Here is a 21,128-nt window from a genome sequence, read left to right on the forward strand (position 1 = left end):
TCGCTAGCACCATCACCAAGGGAGCAGAGCGGAGCCTCCCAGCCAGCTCCTCCCTCTTGGAAGACAACGTCGAAGGGGCGCCCCGCTTCGACCATCTCTATGTAGGGTTTCCCAAAGTTGCACAACTGGGTCACATTCATAATATATATCATTGTATTATTCCCGTTTTTACAACAATTCGAATTCGATCCCATGCAACCAAAATCGTATTATGTTGCATAACATGTCAGAATGAGTCAGTGACATGGGTTAAGTTTGACATCTATGCGGTTTGTCTATTGTTTGAAATCTTTTATTTGCATTTTTTTCAATTTACCCCAAAATCATTTTGGGGGATTCTTGCAGACCAGGCCGGATTGGATAATCTGGATTTACTGGCTATTTCCTGCTGTGATATATACTGTAATTTAATACCAAAAGTAGCAAATATTTCATTCACAACTAAAAACAAACAGGAGAAACAAATGGTTGCTGGACCATTACTACTATTGTGACAAATAATTGCCCATTTTTGTAGATGCGGTTCCAGTGGACCAAAGACAGAAAATATTCATTCTATATATTCTTTTGAATTAATCGGCCAGTCAATTGTTTATTAGAATTGTATTCTGCCAAATGTCATAATCAGAAAAATCCCCATTGTTCAGGCTCTAGTGGAAACGCTAAATAAATGGCATCATGAACTAAACTGTACTGTTTGGTGGAAACGCCACTATGTGAAAAATAATTGTAGCTATTGTGTTTTTCTTTTCAGGACAAAAATGATCATTTTGAGCTGAGGTGTTTGTGTGATACACATCATCCTGTCAATGAAGGCCAAGACTTGAGGATGTTAAATACTTCTCTGATTTGTTTTCAGTATCAATAAAGTACTTGCAAGTGATTAAGACATTTCAAAGCCTGAAAAGTGTCAGTTGTTTTTGGAGCAGAAATTCCCTGTCTTTTTTCTTGTCCTCTCTGCAGTGTTGAAATTGTTAAGCAATTTTTTTTTTTTTTTATGGAGAATGAACAAACATTTTGTTCCGCAAATGGAGGCAGTGACTTGCTAATCTTGTTTCAAATGAAAACAGAGTGCTGAGAAATGAGTCAGGCAGTTACCACATAGTCCTACTTCCATGCCAACCTCTGCAGAGGTTGTGTTGTTGCAATTTCCTGTTCCGCCCCCTTTTTGTGATTGATTGCATCACCAGCCTCATCTGTCTGCCATTTCACACCCTTACACACTCTCTCTCTCTCTCTCTCTCTCTCTCTCTCTCTCTCTCTCTCTCTCTCTCTCTCTCTCTCTGAGTGGGTTTTCCAAAACAACCTGAGGCTTAATGCCTAGACATTATTGCTTGGCATTGGCTACCATGAACGAACAAATAAGGTTTTTCAGTGGGTGCAACCTGATTTGTGAATCAACCTCATCATCCTTACCCAATTACTCACACATCTACCTACATTAATGGCGAGAAGCAGCAAGACAGTTTACCTACAGGTAACAAACGCAGCGTTCTCTCATCCATCACATCCACACTGTGTGATGACTCAGCTTCTCAGAGGCAAAGTGTAGGAGGTGAAGAACATCCGGCATCACCATAGCAAGAAATGTGACCCACTCTAAATGACGGGGGAACACTAAAATGAGTCTTGTGTTTTCAACGTGCAGACCCGTACAATGGATGTAGAAAACAGGCCAATTGTTGGGCACTTCTGCATTAAACTACCATATTTTCCGCACTATAAGGTACACCTAAAAACCTCCAATTTTCTCAAAAGCCGACAGTGTGCCTTATAATCAGGTGTGCCTTATATATGGACCAATATTGAGCCACTACAGCAGGCATGTCCAAAGTCCAGCCCGCGGGCCAAATGTATATATCTTATATATGGACAAAGTTTTAAAAGGGGCCATTCATTGAAGGTGCGCCTTATATACGGACAAAGTTTTAAAATGGGCCATTCATTGAAGGTGCGCCTTATAATCCGGTGCGCCTTATAGTACGGAAAATACGGTAGTCATCAGAGCCAATATGGCAATCACAGATGCTCCAACATAGATTCAAACCCAGATCCCATGACTGAGAACCAGATATTCTTACCACTATTTCACTCATTCTAATGTTCACTTGACATGCAGTGAAAGGACGCTCAGGAATGTTGTAATTTATTGTATGCAGTCATCTTGCTTTAATAATTATAGCGATGATAATACCTGCTCTGGAATTCAACCTCTACTTCTTTAAAGTCCAATCTGTGACGCATGTTGTCCTCCTAAGGAATGCTCTTAATAAAACCATCCTGGAATAGACAAAGGACAGGCAGAATGAATTCTGTCAAAAAGGAAAAGCACAGCCATACAGATCTGGGTTTCTTTGCTAAACTGCTAGAAAGCTGTTTGTCAATGTACAACAATAATAGTTGGGGGAATGAACATAAGAAATTTAAGTACATATATGAGCAACATTTGTGAGGTTTATTTGATAGGTGACAGCCAAAATCGTCCTCATGATTGTGAAGACAAGCTGTTTAGAAAATGGATAGTTGAGCAGCCTTAGTCATGTGTTTAATAAAAACACACTTGAAATCTCACAATGACATGTTATGGCCCCCAGTTATAAGAGGATGGCAACTTAAACTTGACACCGCTGTAGATAGCTAATGTTTTATTGGCCTGTAGATTGTCTGACCATAATGCAGTATTTGTGATGCTTGGTGATGTCCATAGTACATTTATTTGTGACATGTGCAGCACAGAGTATAAATGTATATACCAGATAAAAGAGACATACTGAAGTCATACGAAAAAGGCAAATTTTACAATGAGCATTTTGTTTTCCAACACATTTCTTTTACAGGGCATTCCAAAATATGCCCGCTAACGTGAATGGAGGACATTAACAAAAAGAAATATGTTTACTTTTTTTTAATGTAACCTCACTTATATATATCCTCTCACCCTGGCACTTTTGTTTTGATTACCAAAGCGATTGTTTTCTCAGCTATAATACAATGCATACAGGCTTTTATTTGTATTTTTTTTTTTTTTACATTGAAACATTGGTTACCATTTTCAAATGTCAGACCCCATTAACAAAATATTCATAATAACAATAACAAATGTTTAACAACAATAAAAGCATTTGTTAATCGTCCCAGTTCTTGCTATGCTTGATTGAGATGGACAGAATCATGTGCCTCCATTGTACAGTTTGTATACAGTAATGAAATAATACAGACAAGATGAAACAAGCGTAGATGAGATAAAAGTTCCAAAGTCGTTGAGGCAATGATTAATAAATTAGACGTTTCTTTTTGACAGTTCACTTTTCTCAAGTTGATTGGCGCGTGCAAGCTGCCCCCTTGTGGCCTAAAATACACACTGCAGGTGTGTTTTCAATATCTGGTTCATAGAAGGGACCACTTGTTCTAGTCCTATTGCACAAGTTCCCTTCCAGCGACCGAGACATAAAGATTTCAATTCAAACAGTCAGTGTGTTATTTTTCCACAAGTGCTGACAAAAAAGTTAAAACTCCTGTACAGTCACATTTTTAAAATAAATACTCTCCAATAACAAAAAGTAGATGAGCATATTTTAGCTTTTATAAAACCGAAAACAAACTCCTCGACATAGGTCAGCACCAAAATCTGGTGGTAGCTTTGCGTGAAAAAAGTAAACAAAATGTCAAACATAATATCAACGACCAACACCAGCAGGTATTAAATATTTGTATTAAAATGAAACCCCAAACCCACATTCAACAGGGCTGAGAGGTCATACATAGATATTCTGTTTAAGTGGAATAAAAAAAAAAAACATGTTTGATCATTTTGATGAATAAAAATAGCAAAACAAGTGAAATAGTTTGTCCACCTTAGTGTTTGCCAACAAAGTCCTCCTGTCATAACTTCCCCAAGTGAAAGAGAACCTGGCAAATAATCGCCACCACTGCAGCGTTCAGTACGGAAGAAATTGAAATGTCTAACAATCTGCTTTCGTAGAGGACAAACTCCGTTTTGTTCTCCTCCACTTTGGCCATGGCCAACAGGCCTTTGGCTGCTCTACACAACATGCTCACGCTGGGTGGATCCATGTGAGGGTGTCCCATGTGCAATAAGCTGTGAGGATTATGGTGGTATTGTGCCATGCTGACGCCATCTTCTAAAAAGGCGACCAAATTACCCACGCTGCCTTTCTGCATGGCTATGACACGAGCTGCGGTGGGATCTCCTTGTGCCAGGTGAGAGGTGATGGCCACCGCCATCTCTCTATACACTTGAGCCTTTCTCTGACCTACGTAGCGGACCAGCACCGTGAAGAGTTTCTCTTGTCGACTGAAAGGCGGCGTGGCGAGGAGGAGATCCACGTTTCCTTCCTGGATGCTCAGCTTGCAAAGGCACTCCAGAACCAGCCTCTGAGGAGTCAGCTGGGAGTAGGCCACTGCCGAAGGGAAGGGGTCCTGGGCTTCAGCTGAAGGGCACACCATCCAGTGGAGGAGGCCATCCAGGATGGGGAGGCAGATGGTATCGGTGTAAGTGGAGAGATCCAGCTGGCCTGCGATATTAGCTAGCGTTACCATCGCATTCTCCCTGAGCTGACTCAGACACTCCCACCACCACTCGTATTGACTGCTCGACAGCCCCTTGTCCTGCTGCTCATCTCTTTGATAACTGGAGGACAACCTGGTCCTCTCAGGGTGCTGATGGTGCAGCAGCAAGAGCCTACCCAGAAGAAGAACCAGGGCTGGGTGTCTCGACATATCCGAGTCGTTCCCCGGGATGAAGGACAAGCTGCGGACAATGTTGGAGATGCAGAGGCAGCGTTTGGCCAACGAGTCCTGCCAGGGTGAGCTTGTGGACAGCGGGGTTTCGTCCAGGCAGCGTGGTTCATCCTCCAGCAAGGTGATGTGGTCCTCTTCACCATCTGGATGTACCCTGAAAGGGTAGGACGGCAGCGATCGAGCAGGGTGCGCGTTCGACAGGGCGTCAACCCGCGCGCACAGGACGTCGTCGATGGTGGCCGTGATACGGTTTCTCGGTTGCACCTTCCCATCGTCCTCCTTGTTTTCTATGAGCATCTTATCCTCCGCTCTGGTAGGTGGATCACAGCGGGGTTCAAAGTACGTCTGTATGTGAGCCGTAGTGTCGCCCCCGCCACCCTGCCAGTGGAGCAGCCCACTGGTGAACTCGTCAACCAGGTCATCTGTCATATCTTTAAGGTCTTTGTCAACAATGGTTACTGGGAACTTGTCGTATTTGCTAGCTTGTTGGAGTTTTGGTTCCAGCTCAGTAACAAGCAGCTCAGCATCACACTCGCGTTTAATTTCTGCCTTCTTTTCTTTGTCTTCATCCTTTTTTAAGCACTGATCAGGTTTATTCATCCCTTTAGGTGAGAGAGGCTCTCCAGAAACATCTAGATATTCCTTCATAGTGTTTCCTGGTAGGTCCTCTGGCATCTTCAAAGTTGGGATGGACTCAGATGTAGATTGTACCGCACTTTTCATTGCATTGTTCAAGATAGTTTCTTTCTTCTGGTTGGAGTTGTGGTCCAGCAAGCTTTCTTTTGTCACCGTTCCCACTTCAAACTCTTGCAGGATGCCAAAGATCTCAATCAGGCAACGGCGGAAGTACTCGACAATAAGCTCCAGGAAACCTGGCAACTACACAAACAGAAAATGTAAACGTCAACCGTGAGCAAAAATCTGTAAAAAGATACAAAGAATGTTCTCAGTATTTTTTGATTGACTGTTCTGACATGCTTTTTTTTTTTTTTTTTTTTTTTTTTTTTCCCCATTTGTGGCTTCACAGATACATCTCAAATAAAAGATAAAGGAGGAGGACATCAGTGAGGCGTTGTCGAGAGACCGTGTCACCTGAGAGAGGTTAAATGAAGCAACAGTGCTGTCATCATAAAGCAGAATGTTGATGGTATCAAGCGCCCATGTACTCTCTGCTAGGAGGCCAGACTTTAGAGACATCATCACACGCCAGGCCTCAGGCATTCCTGAGATGAGAACCGTTAGAGAAAAGTTATCATTGTCATGGACATAATTAATTAATTGAACATTTAGAATTGATCTGTGTTGATTAATTCAGATAAATGCATGAAGATATAACAACTACTCTGGGGTAAGAGTTATTAAAACAAGACCCCAGACCATCCTATTAAAAACATTACTCAGAGGACATTTAATCAAAAGGAATTTAATTTGACACTGCACATTTTACCTTGTTGTTTTATTCTACAAACTGCAAATCTATAAATTGCCAATTCGTGTTCATGTCAGCAAATTAAAGACTCCTGTCTTTTTCCATAGATGCACAGGAAATCCTCCAGCAGAAATTTCCAGAACTGTGTTACTATATACCGTACTTTATTAGAGAACATGAACAATTTTCTTTACAGTAATATGTTGTTTGTTCCCCAGCTAGTCTAAACATGGTATTTTGAATAATATTGCGTTTGTGGAATATGATTTAAGATGCAAAATTCACCAGTTTTTATCCATCCCATGGGGCAGCCATTTTTCCACTTGTCGTGGATTGAAAATAACATCAAAGTTGCCAGGTCTTAAACCAATCACAACTCAGCTTCAGAAAACTGGTGAGCTTTGATTGGTCATTTGACAGCTAGTGACAAAATGGCCGCCCTTAAGATGGATAAAAATCAGGTGGATTTTGTCTGTTTAATTCATATCCCACAAATGAAACATTAATCAGAACACTGTCTTTCGACTACTCTGGCTGTGCAGAATATATAACAAAGAAAATTTTTGGGGGTGATTTTTTTTCTATAAAACTGGACAGGTAATACAACAGGGACTGTGTCTCACCTGTGTCCTTGGAGGTAAGCTTGCGTCGAGGTCTGAGAATTGGCATGGTGCCCTCCACGGCTCCAGGTGGATGGTTGAGGTCCCTCCTCAGGTTGTGAGGGAACTGACTCAGAGGTCCGCATCCCTGAGAGCCCATCATGGACATCCCAGGCTTTGACATCTTCATGGCTGACAGGAAAGCTGCTTTGCTGGGTGACACGCGTGAGTCCAAGGAGCGTTGGAAAGCTCCTGGACTGGGGGCTCTGGGCAGGTGGTTTGCCATGGATTGTGAATTTGAATACGACGATGGAGGGTGGCGTGATGAAAAGGGAGGCATACCGCCTGTTGATGACATATAAGGAGATTGCCGGTGCCAGTGATCTTGCCCCGGGCGCCCATCCATGTCTTCTCTGCCAATTGAGCCGTAAGGGGTCATTTGAGAGGGGTGTCCTTGTCGATTGGGATAGGGATAACTGAGGTCTGTCCTGGATGGCCACATGTTGGGACCATCAGCCGTGTGGTTAGGAGGCGGCCCCCCACCCATCATTCCATGCTGGCCTGGCATTGAAGAACTCATACGATCGCGGGGATAAGGGTAAGGGAACTGTCCTTGGATGGCTCTGTGATCTGAGCCTGAATAACCCCCGCCATAGTGGTTATACATGTCTGCCTGTTGGTTGGAATACGGCATTCCGTACATCTCACTCTCATGCCTCTTGGGTGGAGGACCATACATACCATCCATGGATCGTTTGTAGCCCTGCTGAAGCAAAGATGGATGTTAGCAAGACGGTTTCAACACATAATTGGTCAATCATTCGTTTCATTGTGACGGATTTTTGAACAAACATTACGGATACATACAATCACACATATTTGTACAGTATGTGCAGTATATAGCGCTGCCGATTATTTTAATAGACTTTCTGTTGATTATTTTGTTGATTAATGCTTTTCTTTTGGACTCAACTCAAAGAGAAGCAATTGTTTGCAATTGTTTTATTTTTATTCAATCTAAAGCGAATCAGTCTGCTTTCATGGAGGACTTCAGAAATCAGAGTATTATTGAGAGGCAAAATTTTTGAGGAATCTCACAATTTTAAAGTAAACAAGGTCTCGACAATTAAATAATCCAATTGTTGTGAATTAATTATAGTATCTCTAATATATATATACATATATAGTATATATAGTTCTGAAAATATTAGTCCCCCTGGAACCTTTTGTCACACGTCATACGTCAAGCATAAAGATACAAAATTGGATTTGTTTTTGTGAATAATCAACACCAAGTATGATAAAATCGTGGAGTGGAATGAAATGATAGTTTGAATTTTGTTTTTAACAGATAACAGAAAAGTAGGGCGTGTGAAATTATTCACTATCTTTTTTCTCAGTGCAGCCAACTGACACTGAAAGATGCCTGTTGATTTCTAAATGAGCCAATGTTGATTTAAATTTCACAACTTTCCACTTTTTAATCCTACACTAACGATTGTGAAGACATACTTAACAGAAATTGCGGAATCTCACCTGTGGCTGTTGGTACATCCCGGAAGGATGCATCCCATACGGCATGCCGGGATACTGCGGACTGTAGCCATCATGTCTTCAATGTATAAAACAAGTGGGAATGTAACACAGCTTTCCAAATTGTTAAGAAAATGCAACATGACAAATCTATGACATCACACACAGGTTCTGACCTCTGCTGTGAAGGGTATCTGCTGGAAGAATACATGCTACTCTCATTGTGAGGTGCCATGCTGTTCTGATTTCCAGGGGGACCCAGGCCTCCCTCCATCCCCATCAAGTGGTCCGGTCTGGAGAGTAAACAGTCAAACTTTATGTCTCTACCAAATACAAAGCTGAGGTCACACAACCTTGGGAGTATGAAAATAAAATGAGGTGTAAAATTCCGCAAAGTTGCACAAAACCCCGGAGATTGAATGTGTGTCAGGCATGACGACTTCATCATATTTGTGTTTCTAATGCTCACCTTCTGTTATAGCCTGGTCCGTATGGGTACTGCGACCGTTGACTCAGGCTAAGCGCCGCTGTGGGTCGTCCGTACATTTCCTGCACACCTCCAGGCGGCATCTGGCCAGGCATGTATGGATCCGCTCCTGCCACTGAAAGGGCACAAAAAAAAATTTGTATGAGTACGTCACATGACAAATCTGCATACACGTAGGAATGTCGATAATACAAGTAAAACATACCCTTTTTTAATGCAAAACAATTGAAAAAAGTGAGAAATGCTCAACTGAGGCCTAAAATGCGTTTTGTAAAGGAGTCGTGCCAGCAGGTGGCAGCATCCCCTAATATATCTTCATCAATTTTTCCACTTGTTTATTGGTTGGGACTGTTTTTGGCCGACACAATTTATGTCCTACAAAACTATAACCTTTAGCTTCACAAAAATACTATAACATACCATTGATTCCATAATACTCTATATAATAAAAGGGTAAACTTTGTATTTTTTGTCCTTATTTGTTGTAAAAATTGTATAAAGAACATTTGCTGCAATCTGCCCAACTAATTGCTCCACTTTTCCACTTATCTTAATCCGTTATTAGGCAAATTCATTAAGTCCAACTATCCATTTTGTATAATCCTTGTCCCTCGTTGGGGTCGCAGCTTTATACACACCGTGAGTCCCACCTACGGACAATTTTTAGTCTGGAAGGTTGGAAGGGATGAACAAGCTCAAATGAGACAAATACTGAGCAGTTGATGTTATTTGAAGGTGTGGGCGATAACCGAAATGGAACTAAATTGAATTATTATTATTATTTTGTTTAACTTGATAACAAAATAATAACAGAGTAAATTTATCGGCGGCAATCCCATTAGCGGTAACACATCATTTTTCAACAATGAACAATGTTAAAATATTTGATAATATTAATTTGCTGTGTATAAATTCTTGAAGATTTTTGATGACTCCAAAACATTTCATTCTATGATAAATATTTATTCACAAGCCTGTGCTTTGTGTTGGCCTCACTCACTCTTCCTCATGCCAGCGAAGGGATCCTTGGCATCGTATTGCATCCTCATCATCATGTCAGGCATGCTGAGGCCTTGCTGGTATGGCGCAGAGGGTGGCAGAGAGGCAGCACGCTTCTGGAAGGCTGGGTCGCTGACTTCTGAGAAAGGATCCTGCACACTCACGCTGCTCCTGGAAAGGGGGTGGGAATTACAAATGGAGGGACAAGAAGGAGTAAAGTGGGAAGAGGAACTGTGTGAGAAATGTGTATTCATTAATAAAATACTATATTTAGCCACTCATTGCCTCATCTTAATATTTTTGCGTTGAACACAATGGGCATTTTTTCTTGAATGCTGTGAATCTTGCACTACATTGATAATTACGTAGGCGACTAGAATATCTAACTAAAAATAAAACAACAAGCGGATGAGGAAGTCTTTCTGCAAGACTAACATCCTCAAATGCAATGAAATGGACTATAAGCTTTACTTTATCTTCAAATCATAACTGATCAAGTGTACCAAGGACTTCCTCGCATCTGTCTCGGTGTGACCTTTAGGTCTGTAAATCAACTCTCCTTTCCTTCCATGGATCAATTTGAATGTGTCAAAAGATATTTTACAGGCAAAGCGGTTACATTAAATGTGAAATGTAGTGAATGATGACTACTGCTGCTGCACGCTGTGAAAAAGGCAATGAATTTAGCTACAAGTAATGTTGTCATTAGATGTGGAGATAGAGGAAAAAATGATTTAAGATACCTGTTTGGAGGCACAGGTGTGCCCTGTCCAAGAGGGGTGGTAGCACGGGTGGGGGGTAAAAGGTCCCCTGCACCCTCTGCAATGGAGCTGCTGCCAGAAGATTGCGGTGTCTGTGGACCTTGGAGGGAGCCGCCTGAGTTAGCTAAAAGATTGAAACAATGGGATGTTATGACTGTAGCCATAGTTATATCATAAACGTGCGAGGCAATGATTATAAGCTGAAGTCCGCTCGCTTGTCCACAGAACTCCTAACGTGGGCTTTGGCTCAACAAAGGTTCCGTATTAGAGAGAATACTTTGGAATTGAGGCCAAAGCGCTGGCAGTAATGACCCACATGAGAAGTGAGCTGAAGCAAACAGCCCACATATGGGCAACAGTATATGGGAACAACATGGCTGTTAATGAAAGGCCAATGGTTGGGGAGAAGGGCAGATAAGACAGCAGAGATGAATTTCTCTGCAGGAACGGCAAAGATTTGGGAGGAAAATAAAGTCACAGCGCAACATTCAATCACACCTCAAGCTGTTTGACTGATTACAATTTGTTCTAATCTAAAAACAATATTGTCCATTAGTTGATGTGTAGGAGTCACAAAGATTGAGTTGTTGTCAACGGGCTTCATGCATAGCTCTTATTGTACAGTATAAATGATGAATGAATATACTTCACATAAATTAAACAAGATCAACAAATTATATACACGCCTATTACCGTATTTTCCGGACTATAAGGCGCACCTAAAAACCTAAAATTTTCTCAAAAGCCTTATAGTCGGGTGCGCCTTATATATGGACCAAATTCCTAAATTTAAACTGGCCTGAAGCATTGTGTCATAAAATCAATCATAAGTGGCCCGCTGAAGACTATGAATTATGAATCAAAAAGACTATGGATCATTATTTTGTGATTATAAAGTAATTTGTTGCGTCTGATGTTGAAATAAAAAAGATAAAATGGAGAATGATTTGATTTGAATTAAAAATCTGACATGATGCATTAATGGTGCGCCTTGTAGTCCGGTGCGCCTTATATAAGGACAAAGTTTTAAAATGGGCCATTCATTGAAGGTGCGCCTTATAGTCCGGTGCGCCTTATAGTTCAGAAAATACGGTAATTGCAGATCTGAAATTGTCAATGCTCAATAAGCTGAAGCCCGGCAAGATTTTCTGGCATCGTTAAGTCCGAGCACTCTTCTCATACTAACGCCTTCATTTTTCATATTTAGTTTTGTGAATTGATCCCATGATCATCACATCATAGTATAATATGCAAATCACTGCTATAAACATACATAATAAAATCTGTAAAGCCTTATTGATACAAAAATTATGCACCTCCTTTGTAATGAAATATAACAAACAATGGAACAGAGGGAAAACTAGGTTAGCCTATTTAGTTGTTCTTACGCCACAATTCTGTGAATTCTAGGGGTAAAGGTGCACAAGAGGCTGGCAACACAAGCTCATAAAACCAAGGGATACTAATTCCCTAAAGCAAGTTTAATGGAAAATGAGGACCGTTTGACTAAAAAGATGACAACGACCAAGAGAGGATACGAAAACAGCCTAATGAGCAGTTTAGCGTAAGAAGCCTTCCACGGGAACAGCCTCAGTGGCCTATTACAGCACCGCACGTTTCCAATCGGAAAAAAACAGAGACCAAAGCTTTAAAAATTCATACTGGTAATTCTAAATTATTCAATGATGTTCCCTGCCTCTACATGATAGGAGACAGAGAGAAGGAAAAAGAGGCTGAAATAGAGGGCGAGATGATTATTTCATAATAGGTGGAAGATCTCTCGCTCACATACCGCATGTAAACAAGAGCTACTTAAACCAAGGTTCAGAAGTTGACCATTCTTCAAGAGCACACAGGCTGACACAGAATATTCAGCTGTGAGGTGAAGAAGGCGGAGGGGAGATGGACGCCAGTGTGAACCCGAGTGCCCTTTTGCTCCACATTTTGAGGGAGAAAACAAATGTGTGCGTTTGAGTCACGTGCTTGACATTTATGTGCAGTGTGTGTGTGTGGATCTGTCAGCGGGTGACATAATCCACTGGGATAGTGGCAGAGAGGCGGGGCTATGGGTGGGAGTCACTCAGCCGAGCCATTTTTTGTGAATGAAAGGTGACGGGGAGGTCAGGTTTGTTTACATTATACATTCCAGCCCTCATTAATGACACGCTCTGCCCGTGCTACCAACCCGCTGGACACACTCCATCTGTGACATCATTGCTCTGTCAAGTCTATAAATAGACTGGCAAGGATTTCGGAGGGCAGATGGCGCATGATGTACAGTTAAAAGGAGAAAAAAATTATAGTGCACAAGTTACACTAAATATAATAATTTCAAAGTATTAAACGAATTATCAATCCTAATAACCTGCTATCATTATCAACCTTTTATATGGAATTTTTCCCAAACCTTTTTTTCCCCCTGTTTTGGATCTGAAACTTTTTTTTGCCCCCTTCCATTACAAACAAATCTCATTTGTGTTGTCATAAAGTTGTGTCACTAACAATGTCGGAGTAACACAATGTACTGTAAACTGCAGAGATTTGGCATCCTTTCTTCTCTTACTATTACGTAACATGAGTAGCTGCTAGTTAAGGCTTGAAAAGCTAAATCTTTTCACATTATTTTCCACAAGTTATGATGGTATACTACCAACAATAAAATAATTTCTGACATCAAAGTAATGTTGGTCATCTTTCATGTGCACAAGCAAATGAACATGTACTACTTTATATTATTTCTATGTTTTATGTCACATGGAAATATTAACTCTGATAGTCCCATTATATGATTATATATATTTTTTGCTTTAGGACAAGACATAGGAGATGAGGCTGAATTATGGACCCTATAAACCCGAGGGAATGTGTTTGTGTGTGGCCCACGAATACAGTACGTGTAATATGTGCAAATGGAGCCAATGCTCTTTTCCACAAGCAGGAAAAGCAATCTGCAGTATCTCATGCAGGTGAAGTACTCTAAAGTTCTTTCACAAAGCCGGGGTCACCTTTCTCATCTCAGTTGCAAATTAGAGGCATGCCCTTAATGCACCAACTCTTTTCTTTCCTCTACGCTCCTGATCCTCATGTCATAATTGTTCACAATACCAAATATATGACCAGCAAAACCTCCCTTAACCTCAATCACACAATAATCCAAAAAAGGCAAGTCTCAGGCTTTAGGTCCAAATGAGGACGGTATCGTAGCTGACCTTCATTAACTGGTAAATTATCTCATCAAATGTTTATTTACAATATTTCATCATAGATGCACTCAATCTTGACTAAGCTGCAGTTGAACAAATTGACAACACTGCAAGACTATTGAGACTTGAAGCTTGATGAGCTGGCATGTAGTTGGGAAAAGCGTTGAGAAATGAATAATCCTTACCAGGTGATGGAGGCTGGATCTTGACTTGCTTCCTGCTGTCCCCTGCAGCCACGCTTCCACTGCTGCTGCTACTGCTGTCGGCTGGAGGCTCTTCGCCTCGCTCCATTTTACACTCATAGGCAAACAGGAACTGGATATAATGCTTCTTGAGTGAGCTTGCTGAGCTGGTTGATGTTCCCACACTCAGCGTGTTGGACAGTTCCCGCCATTTCTTGTTCTTGTTTACCTGTGGAGTGTGACAAAATATTATTTTTTGCCATCTATTTTTTTTATGTATTGTTATGTATTATTGTTTATGGTTGTGTTGAACTACATTTCAGCAAAAAGTCATTTTTGACCCATGTTTCATAACTTTTATTGAGCCAAGACCTAAAGACTACATAAGAAAATCTCACTGCACACCAAAAATGTCACAAAAGTGGATATACTAAAACACAGGTGTCAACCCAAGGCCCGGGGGCCAGATACGGACCGCCACATCATTTTATGTGGCCCGCGAAGACAAATTGTGCATCGAATTCGTGTGTCATTACTAGAATTGCAAATTGTCTTCACTTTTAATGATTTTTTTTTTTTTTTAATATTTGACCTGTTTGTACTCGTCTGATTTGAAAACAAGTTATTTGTCAGTTTGTTTTGTAGCTTTTACTGTATATAATAGAAGGTGCTCATACATTTATGAGCCCTCCGAAAGAAGCTATGACTACAATGCGGCCCGTGGAAAAAATGAGTTGGACACCCCTGTACTAAAATAATGATATATCAAAATAATGATTTGTAATAATATACTAAAATAATGATTTTGTTTCTATTTCCTCACAGATGTACACAGTGTGTAAACTGGGGCAATTGAATGTGGACATTTTTCCTTGAGGATTATAATTTTTATTCCACTGAAATCAATTTTTAAATAGTCTGGGATGGTGTTTGTCATCAAACAAGAGTTACCATGGCAAGGCCTCCAATTTCCCGAACAGCAATGTAGAGCTTCCAGAGATCTAAAGGTTTCTTCCCAACAATAGGCAGCTGGGAAACAGGCGTTCCTCTCTCCTCCATGAAGGACAGATAACGTTCCACCCACATCCGCCGCTCTGGCTCTACACCCAGCTCGTATAATCGCGAGACTCGCTCGCCACTGGACGATGATGAGTTTGGGTTGGCTTTCTGTCAAAAAATATAGAGAGTAAAAAAAAAAAGGGGGATTGAAAAATGAAAGTGATTTAAACTGGTAGTTAATGTATATAGCTCTCGGATCCCTACAATAATAAGAATGGTCATACTTCTTGCCTCTTAAATGACCTATATTTTATATGAATTGTATAGAGGCAATTACACAGTCTATTTGCTGTACCTTGTACTTATACAATTCTTTCTCCCCATCGGAGTCATTAAGTTTCATTGCAACATGGCTCTCGGTTATACAGACATATTAAAACAAACACTTTATTGAAAGAATTTAGTTCATACAGTTCACAACATGGACTTGTGACATTGCCTAAAGGGGCTGTGTTTTTTGTGTTAAGAGACCCACCAACTGAGCAATGATTATTTTTCCATTTGCAATAAATATGTCATGATACAATTAAGGAAAAAAAACCCCCAACAAAACAGGTTTTAACTGTCCTCCTGTTGTGAGACCAACCAATTGACCAAGTTACTCACTGGACTTGGAGGGGCCTTGATTGGCCAAGGAGGGCTGCTTATGCTGTCACTATCATCTCCGTGGTAGGAGGACAAACTGGCTGGGCTGGGTGACAGTGGAGAGGGGACCGGCAGAGCGCTGCTTGGCGTGGTCGGCTGAGACGCACACTGCTGGGGGCCGGAGGTGCTGTTAGTGTGACCGTCTTGTAACTGGTGTGGAGAGAGACAGGGAAATATACTTTAAGTGGCTAAAGGCACATCCAAAAACATGCTTATAGGTGTGACTGTGAATTTTGTGTTTGTCAAAAGATTCAAGATTCAAAGCGTTTATTGTCATGCGTAAAAGTACTTTTCTTTGTACAATGCAATTATTTCGCTGTCCATTAGAAGGTAAGACAGACAAGGTAAGGAAGATTAAAAAAGAATCATTGGATCATACCGAATCTTAAATATATAAATAAGGGCAGTCGGATCCAATGCAATAACACAAAATATAAAACAAAATATATACACAATATATACAACTACAAAGGTGAGGGATGTGCAATATTGGCGTGTGCAAAAATGGCATTGTGCAACAGTTGTGAGAGTTATAGTGAATGTACCGATAAACAGCGGAGAATGCAGCGCAAAACAAGCCATCTGGGAAAAATAATTTTACTTTTTTAATAGAGGTTTATGACAATTTTTTTTATTGGTTCATGGTTCAAAATGTATATGTAATGTGGACATGGTCCATTTATGTTAACATTTTGAAATATAAGCATGTAATGATACATTATGTTCAACTTTAATGGGAAACTAAACTTTAAAGCAAATATATGAGTTTGACATGGTCCATTCACGTTAATATTTTGAATTATAAGCAAGTAATGATACATTATGTTCAACTTTAATGGGAAACTAAACTTTAAAGCAAATATATGAGTTTGCGTAACTCTTTGGGCATCGACACCGACAGGCCAACTTGAACACTTCCATGAGATTGAGACTAGGAATTCGAAAGACCAAATCTTGCTTTATGGGGCTAGTTAGTTTTGAATACAATAACAATATTTTTCGATTTTATAAGTACCTAATTTTGCCAGATGTATTTGAAATAAAATACGCAAATGTATATTGAAAATACAACACAGATGTGTGTTCTTTGCATGTACTGTACATGCGTATCCAAATTTAATTTTAATTTAATTTAGATCAGTGTGTGTCATCTACCAGTAAAAAGACGCATATGTGTGCAGGCATGTGCATGAATACGAAACCGCTATAGACGGAACAACAGCTTGACAAGCGCTCCGGGTCTTTCTATGGAATGTCCAAGTCAGCAAAAGCTTATCTTCCCTGCTTTCTATTTCCCTGAGTCTGTCTTCTCTGGCTCTCTTGTCTTTGTGTTTCTGCACTCAATCCTGGCAGACAGATCATCTCTTTAGGGAGCACGAGGGGTCGCGCTGGCTTGTTGTAAATGCCTTTAAATAATTCAAAAATCCCTTACTACCGTAATCAGCAAAAGAAAAGACAGGGATTTGGAGCAAAGAGACGTGTAGCGGATGTATGGAGGTGCATGAAAACAATTGAGAGTAGGGAGGAAAGAGCAAAGAGCAGTTTTGTTGTTGCTGAGCTGAGCTGAGCCAAGTCAAGGTGCAACTCTGAGGCAAAATGTGAGGTCAGCATTGTGTTTGGTGGTGTGCAGCTAAAGCCATGTTTAAGTCAAAGGATGCTGTGTGACTTTTTGTGTTTCTATGCACGTTTTGTGTCCAAGCGCCTGTGTGTGCCGCAGATGCCAAGCTCTCGTGTTCAGCAGCACGGGCTGCCAAAACACCGGCTAGAGAGAGCTGGCGGCCAAAACAAAGCGAGGAAAACATTAGGAATGGTAAATGTTAAACAAATCATTAAGAATGGTGAGAAAACAACAGGGAAACAACACACTGCGCTGAGCCAGCATGATCAGACCTCATTAAGGGCACAAGAACAAACAAAAGAGGATAAAAGTGAGAGGGGGGGGGGGCATAAATGTAATTTCTGTTACCTTTGGCTTGTGAGTGTCGTTGGCGGGGCCACTGTCATCTTTTGCATCTGCTTTCATTTTCACATCTGGGCTCATCACCCTGTCCCCAGCCATTCCAATGGCTCCTTCGCAAAGGAAAAAGAAAACATTTAAAGAAGATACTTACCAAAAAAGTTTCCTCAAACAAATTATAAATGATTTTTACCATGATCGCTCAATGCTCTCTCAAGTGATTTGCTGCTTCCGCCGCTGCTGTTTTTGTGTGATTCATTCATTTCTGAAAAAAAAAATGGTAGTCCTTTATGAGGTGTGAAAGCTTCAGCATAATGGCTTGTATGACGTCATAGTAGACATTTGCCTTTCATTGTATCAACATGTTTCTCTCAAAGCGTCGCTCTCAACTATGTCTGCTATTTCTTTACAAGCGCAGGAAAAAAAAAAAATCCTTAAATGATGGCTGCTCAAACAAAGCCGGTGCAATCTTTTGATTTTGTTGGGAGAAATCCAAATAAAAAAGTTCTCCTTCAAAGTGAAGGCACAATGGTCGATGGGGGCGGGGTTTGTATTCACATGATAGACGGTCTTTTATCATTTCAAAGACAGTGGCATAACTGCCTTTGGGTTCAAGTTGAAGAGGAGCTAAAAGATTGTCAATGACTACATTTCATAGTGGGAGCTGTACGTTTCTTATAAAACAAAAGAAAGAATCCTTGGTTGCCAGGCTTTCTTTTTTTTTTCCTGCAGCACTGCAAGACTTAACAGACTAATGGCTTTTCACTGCTTGTTGGGCAAACTGCTGTGAAACCTTGGTACTCATTTCAAGTTCCTCAAATATCAAACATTCTAATATTTGGCTTTGAATAAAAGGTGCCTATTCATTCAATGCCCTTAGAGGTGCCTTTAGTCACAATGCAGCAAGGAGAAGGGCTGAAAGAAACTTCTACATTGACATTCTCTGCGTAAAAACTGAGTGCTGAAAAAATAACCACTGTTGCCGGCTGGCCTTCGACCCTTCCACTCATCATTCTTTGAGATGCGAGTAAATTCAACATAATCACATCCAACATCGGGAGGTTTATCTTGCCTGGCCTGAATTACAAGGGGCAATTTTAATTCCAGTAATTTGCAGTATTCTATAGGTTACATTAGGAAGTAGGTCAGCGGAGCACTTAGGATCAGAACCCTTCAAAATAAAGCTTACTTCTTGCAAAGTATCTTTGAACTGATATGTAAAAAGGGTGCATGCATAATTTTTTGTTGAAGTGGCAAAAGCAGGTTGTGCTGTTTGTAAAATTATTCACAATTTAACAGGTATTTTTATAATAAAGAAATACTATAAAAAAAATGTTGGATGAACTCCAAATATCAAAGTAACAATCGTTAATACCATTTTAAGTCGGGTAAATCAACAAAATGTTTTAAGATCAAGTTACAGTATAATCTATTGTGATGGTAATTTCTATCTTAAGCCAATCAATTAGAAATATAGAAAATTGAATAAGCCTGAACGGAGGACAGATGCAAATAATTATACATTTTGTCAACATGAAAAAGTAAAATGAAAACATGGACTCATAAACTAAAAACCAATAGGTAGTTGTCTTTAGCCATCGTACCTGAAGGCAGCACACTGTAGGCTGGACCTTGTGCGTTGCCCATGGCTGAAACATTGTTGCCCGCTGGTCGACTGTAGGGAACTGTGGTGCTTGGCTGGCTGACGCTCGGTCCTTGATAGCTGCCCTGCCTATACAAAACAGGACAGGTTAATAATTTGGATCATTTTGTAGGAAAATAGCTTTAAATGTTTAGCTATGATGACAGTCTGTAAAAATGCACAGTCACATATGTCACATGATTGGGTGATCTGTTGTTGCAACTTTTATCTCTAAACAGAAATGACAACTGATCAACCACAGTTCCTGTACAAGATTGCAGACGGCTGAGCTGCATCTCCTTTTATCTCCCTTATCGTCTTCTCTGCAGATCCTCTTCCTCCCCTCCCACAGGTCATAATTTACCTAATTAAGGTGTGATTTTGGAGTGGCGCATATTATTTGCTTCCATGGTAACGGGAAAAAAAATCAATTCTGCTCAATCGCCCTCCCTTCAGCTTCCCTCGTCTCACGGCTCATCATGCAGCGTTGCAAGTGACATAAGAGGGGCTTATCTGCAACCTGCTGAATGCTAGGCCCGGCGTGTGTGTGTGTGTAAATGTGTGTGTGTGGTTGGGCTGAGGGTTGAGATTAAAGGCAGCATCTTTCATTACATGCTGGGCAGTCCAAAGGCACCGACATAGAAGTTGAAATAGAAGACTGTGTAACAATTTGGCCTATCTGGGTCTGAAGCTAAGATAATCTCATGGATGACCATATTAAAGTGAAAGTGGAAAGATGTAACGTGATATGAGGACACAGCAGAAAATGGTCTAATAGGAAAACTGTAGAGCAAATATGGTGACAGCCGAGTGCAGGACATGACACTACATAGATACAAATATTGATGCAAAACCTCGGTAAATAAGAAACAATTACCGTATTTTCCGCACTATAAGGCGCACCTAAAAACCTCAAATTTTCTCAAAAGCCGACAGTGCGCCTTATAATCAGGTGCGCCTTGTATATGGACCAATATTGAGCCACTACAGCAGGTGTGTCCAAAGTCTGGCCTGCGGGCCAAATGTATATATCTTATATATGGACAACGTTTTAAAATGGGCCATTCATTGAAGGTGCGCCTTATAATCCGGTGCGCCTTATATATGGACAAAGTTTTAAAATGGGCCATTCATTGAAGGTGCGCCTTATAATCCGGTGCGCCTTATAGTGCGGAAAATACGGTAATAAATAAGACCTCAAACAACACACACACGCACGCCACACATCTCAAAAGCATAAGATGAAGAAACATGAAAGGAATGAAAGTTGGTACAGAAGAACACAAGCAGAGGTTTTACGATTTTCTTTTTTTTTGTCGACGAGCAAAAACTCTCTTTGGGTTTATGCCATTCAGATCATTTCTCACTGGCATCAGTCTCTGTTTCATACACAGCGTAATGCCTCATGTTGGAACTGATACATTTAGCCTAAGAGGAGGGATTGGCATGGTAAACCTCCCTATAATCTCATCTCACAGATGTAATTAGTCATAGAGCACGGGTGATGATACATATGTAATCCCTCTATTGGAGGAGACGAGGTGTACTGGGGGCCCCTGTGGAAAAGACACCAACTAGCACCAAAGCCATGTTTATCTGAGCCCAATTCCCAATGATCGGGGCTATATAAACTCCATCGTTGCCTGCCTACCTTCCTTAATAAGCCCTCAGTGAGTCAACACACAGAAATGTAAGTTTTGATCTTTCGACCTCTCGCATTAAAAATGTTTTCTTTGCAGCTAAGTGCCTCGGAATCTACTTTTTCCAGCCCTTCTGCGCCCACTCATAACAATAGCAGACATGGTCTCATGTGAGCGGTCAAACAATCAAATCAACAACAACAGTGGTTGGAAGCTTTTGACTGTGCCGCT

General features: G+C 40.7%; 1 protein-coding gene across 2 annotated transcripts in view; it reads right to left on the bottom strand.

Moving 5' to 3' along the window:
- Positions 1 to 2,434: 2,434 nt before the first annotated feature.
- arid1b (AT-rich interactive domain 1B) overlaps positions 2,435 to 21,128 on the bottom strand; it is a 130,434-nt gene continuing 111,740 nt past the window's right edge. The window contains exons 10-23 of one of the 2 annotated variants that reach the window (XM_049740558.2): positions 19,220 to 19,347; positions 17,809 to 17,880; positions 17,625 to 17,728; positions 15,620 to 15,808; positions 14,906 to 15,121; positions 13,958 to 14,183; positions 10,552 to 10,693; positions 9,810 to 9,979; positions 8,792 to 8,924; positions 8,499 to 8,615; positions 8,326 to 8,401; positions 6,814 to 7,555; positions 5,854 to 5,984; positions 2,435 to 5,640 (exon numbers count right to left, since the gene is read on the bottom strand). In XM_049740558.2, coding sequence (XP_049596515.1) covers positions 3,883 to 5,640; positions 5,854 to 5,984; positions 6,814 to 7,555; positions 8,326 to 8,401; positions 8,499 to 8,615; positions 8,792 to 8,924; positions 9,810 to 9,979; positions 10,552 to 10,693; positions 13,958 to 14,183; positions 14,906 to 15,121; positions 15,620 to 15,808; positions 17,625 to 17,728; positions 17,809 to 17,880; positions 19,220 to 19,347 — 4,204 coding nt within the window. In that variant the 3' untranslated portion in view covers positions 2,435 to 3,882. The remainder of the gene's footprint in view (positions 5,641 to 5,853; positions 5,985 to 6,813; positions 7,556 to 8,325; positions 8,402 to 8,498; positions 8,616 to 8,791; positions 8,925 to 9,809; positions 9,980 to 10,551; positions 10,694 to 13,957; positions 14,184 to 14,905; positions 15,122 to 15,619; positions 15,809 to 17,624; positions 17,729 to 17,808; positions 17,881 to 19,219; positions 19,348 to 21,128) is intronic. The other variant, XM_049740559.1, reaches the window with a different exon arrangement.

Source organism: Syngnathus scovelli, chromosome 14 (genome assembly GCF_024217435.2).
Source record: "Syngnathus scovelli strain Florida chromosome 14, RoL_Ssco_1.2, whole genome shotgun sequence".
Classification (NCBI taxonomy): Eukaryota; Metazoa; Chordata; class Actinopteri; order Syngnathiformes; family Syngnathidae; genus Syngnathus; species Syngnathus scovelli.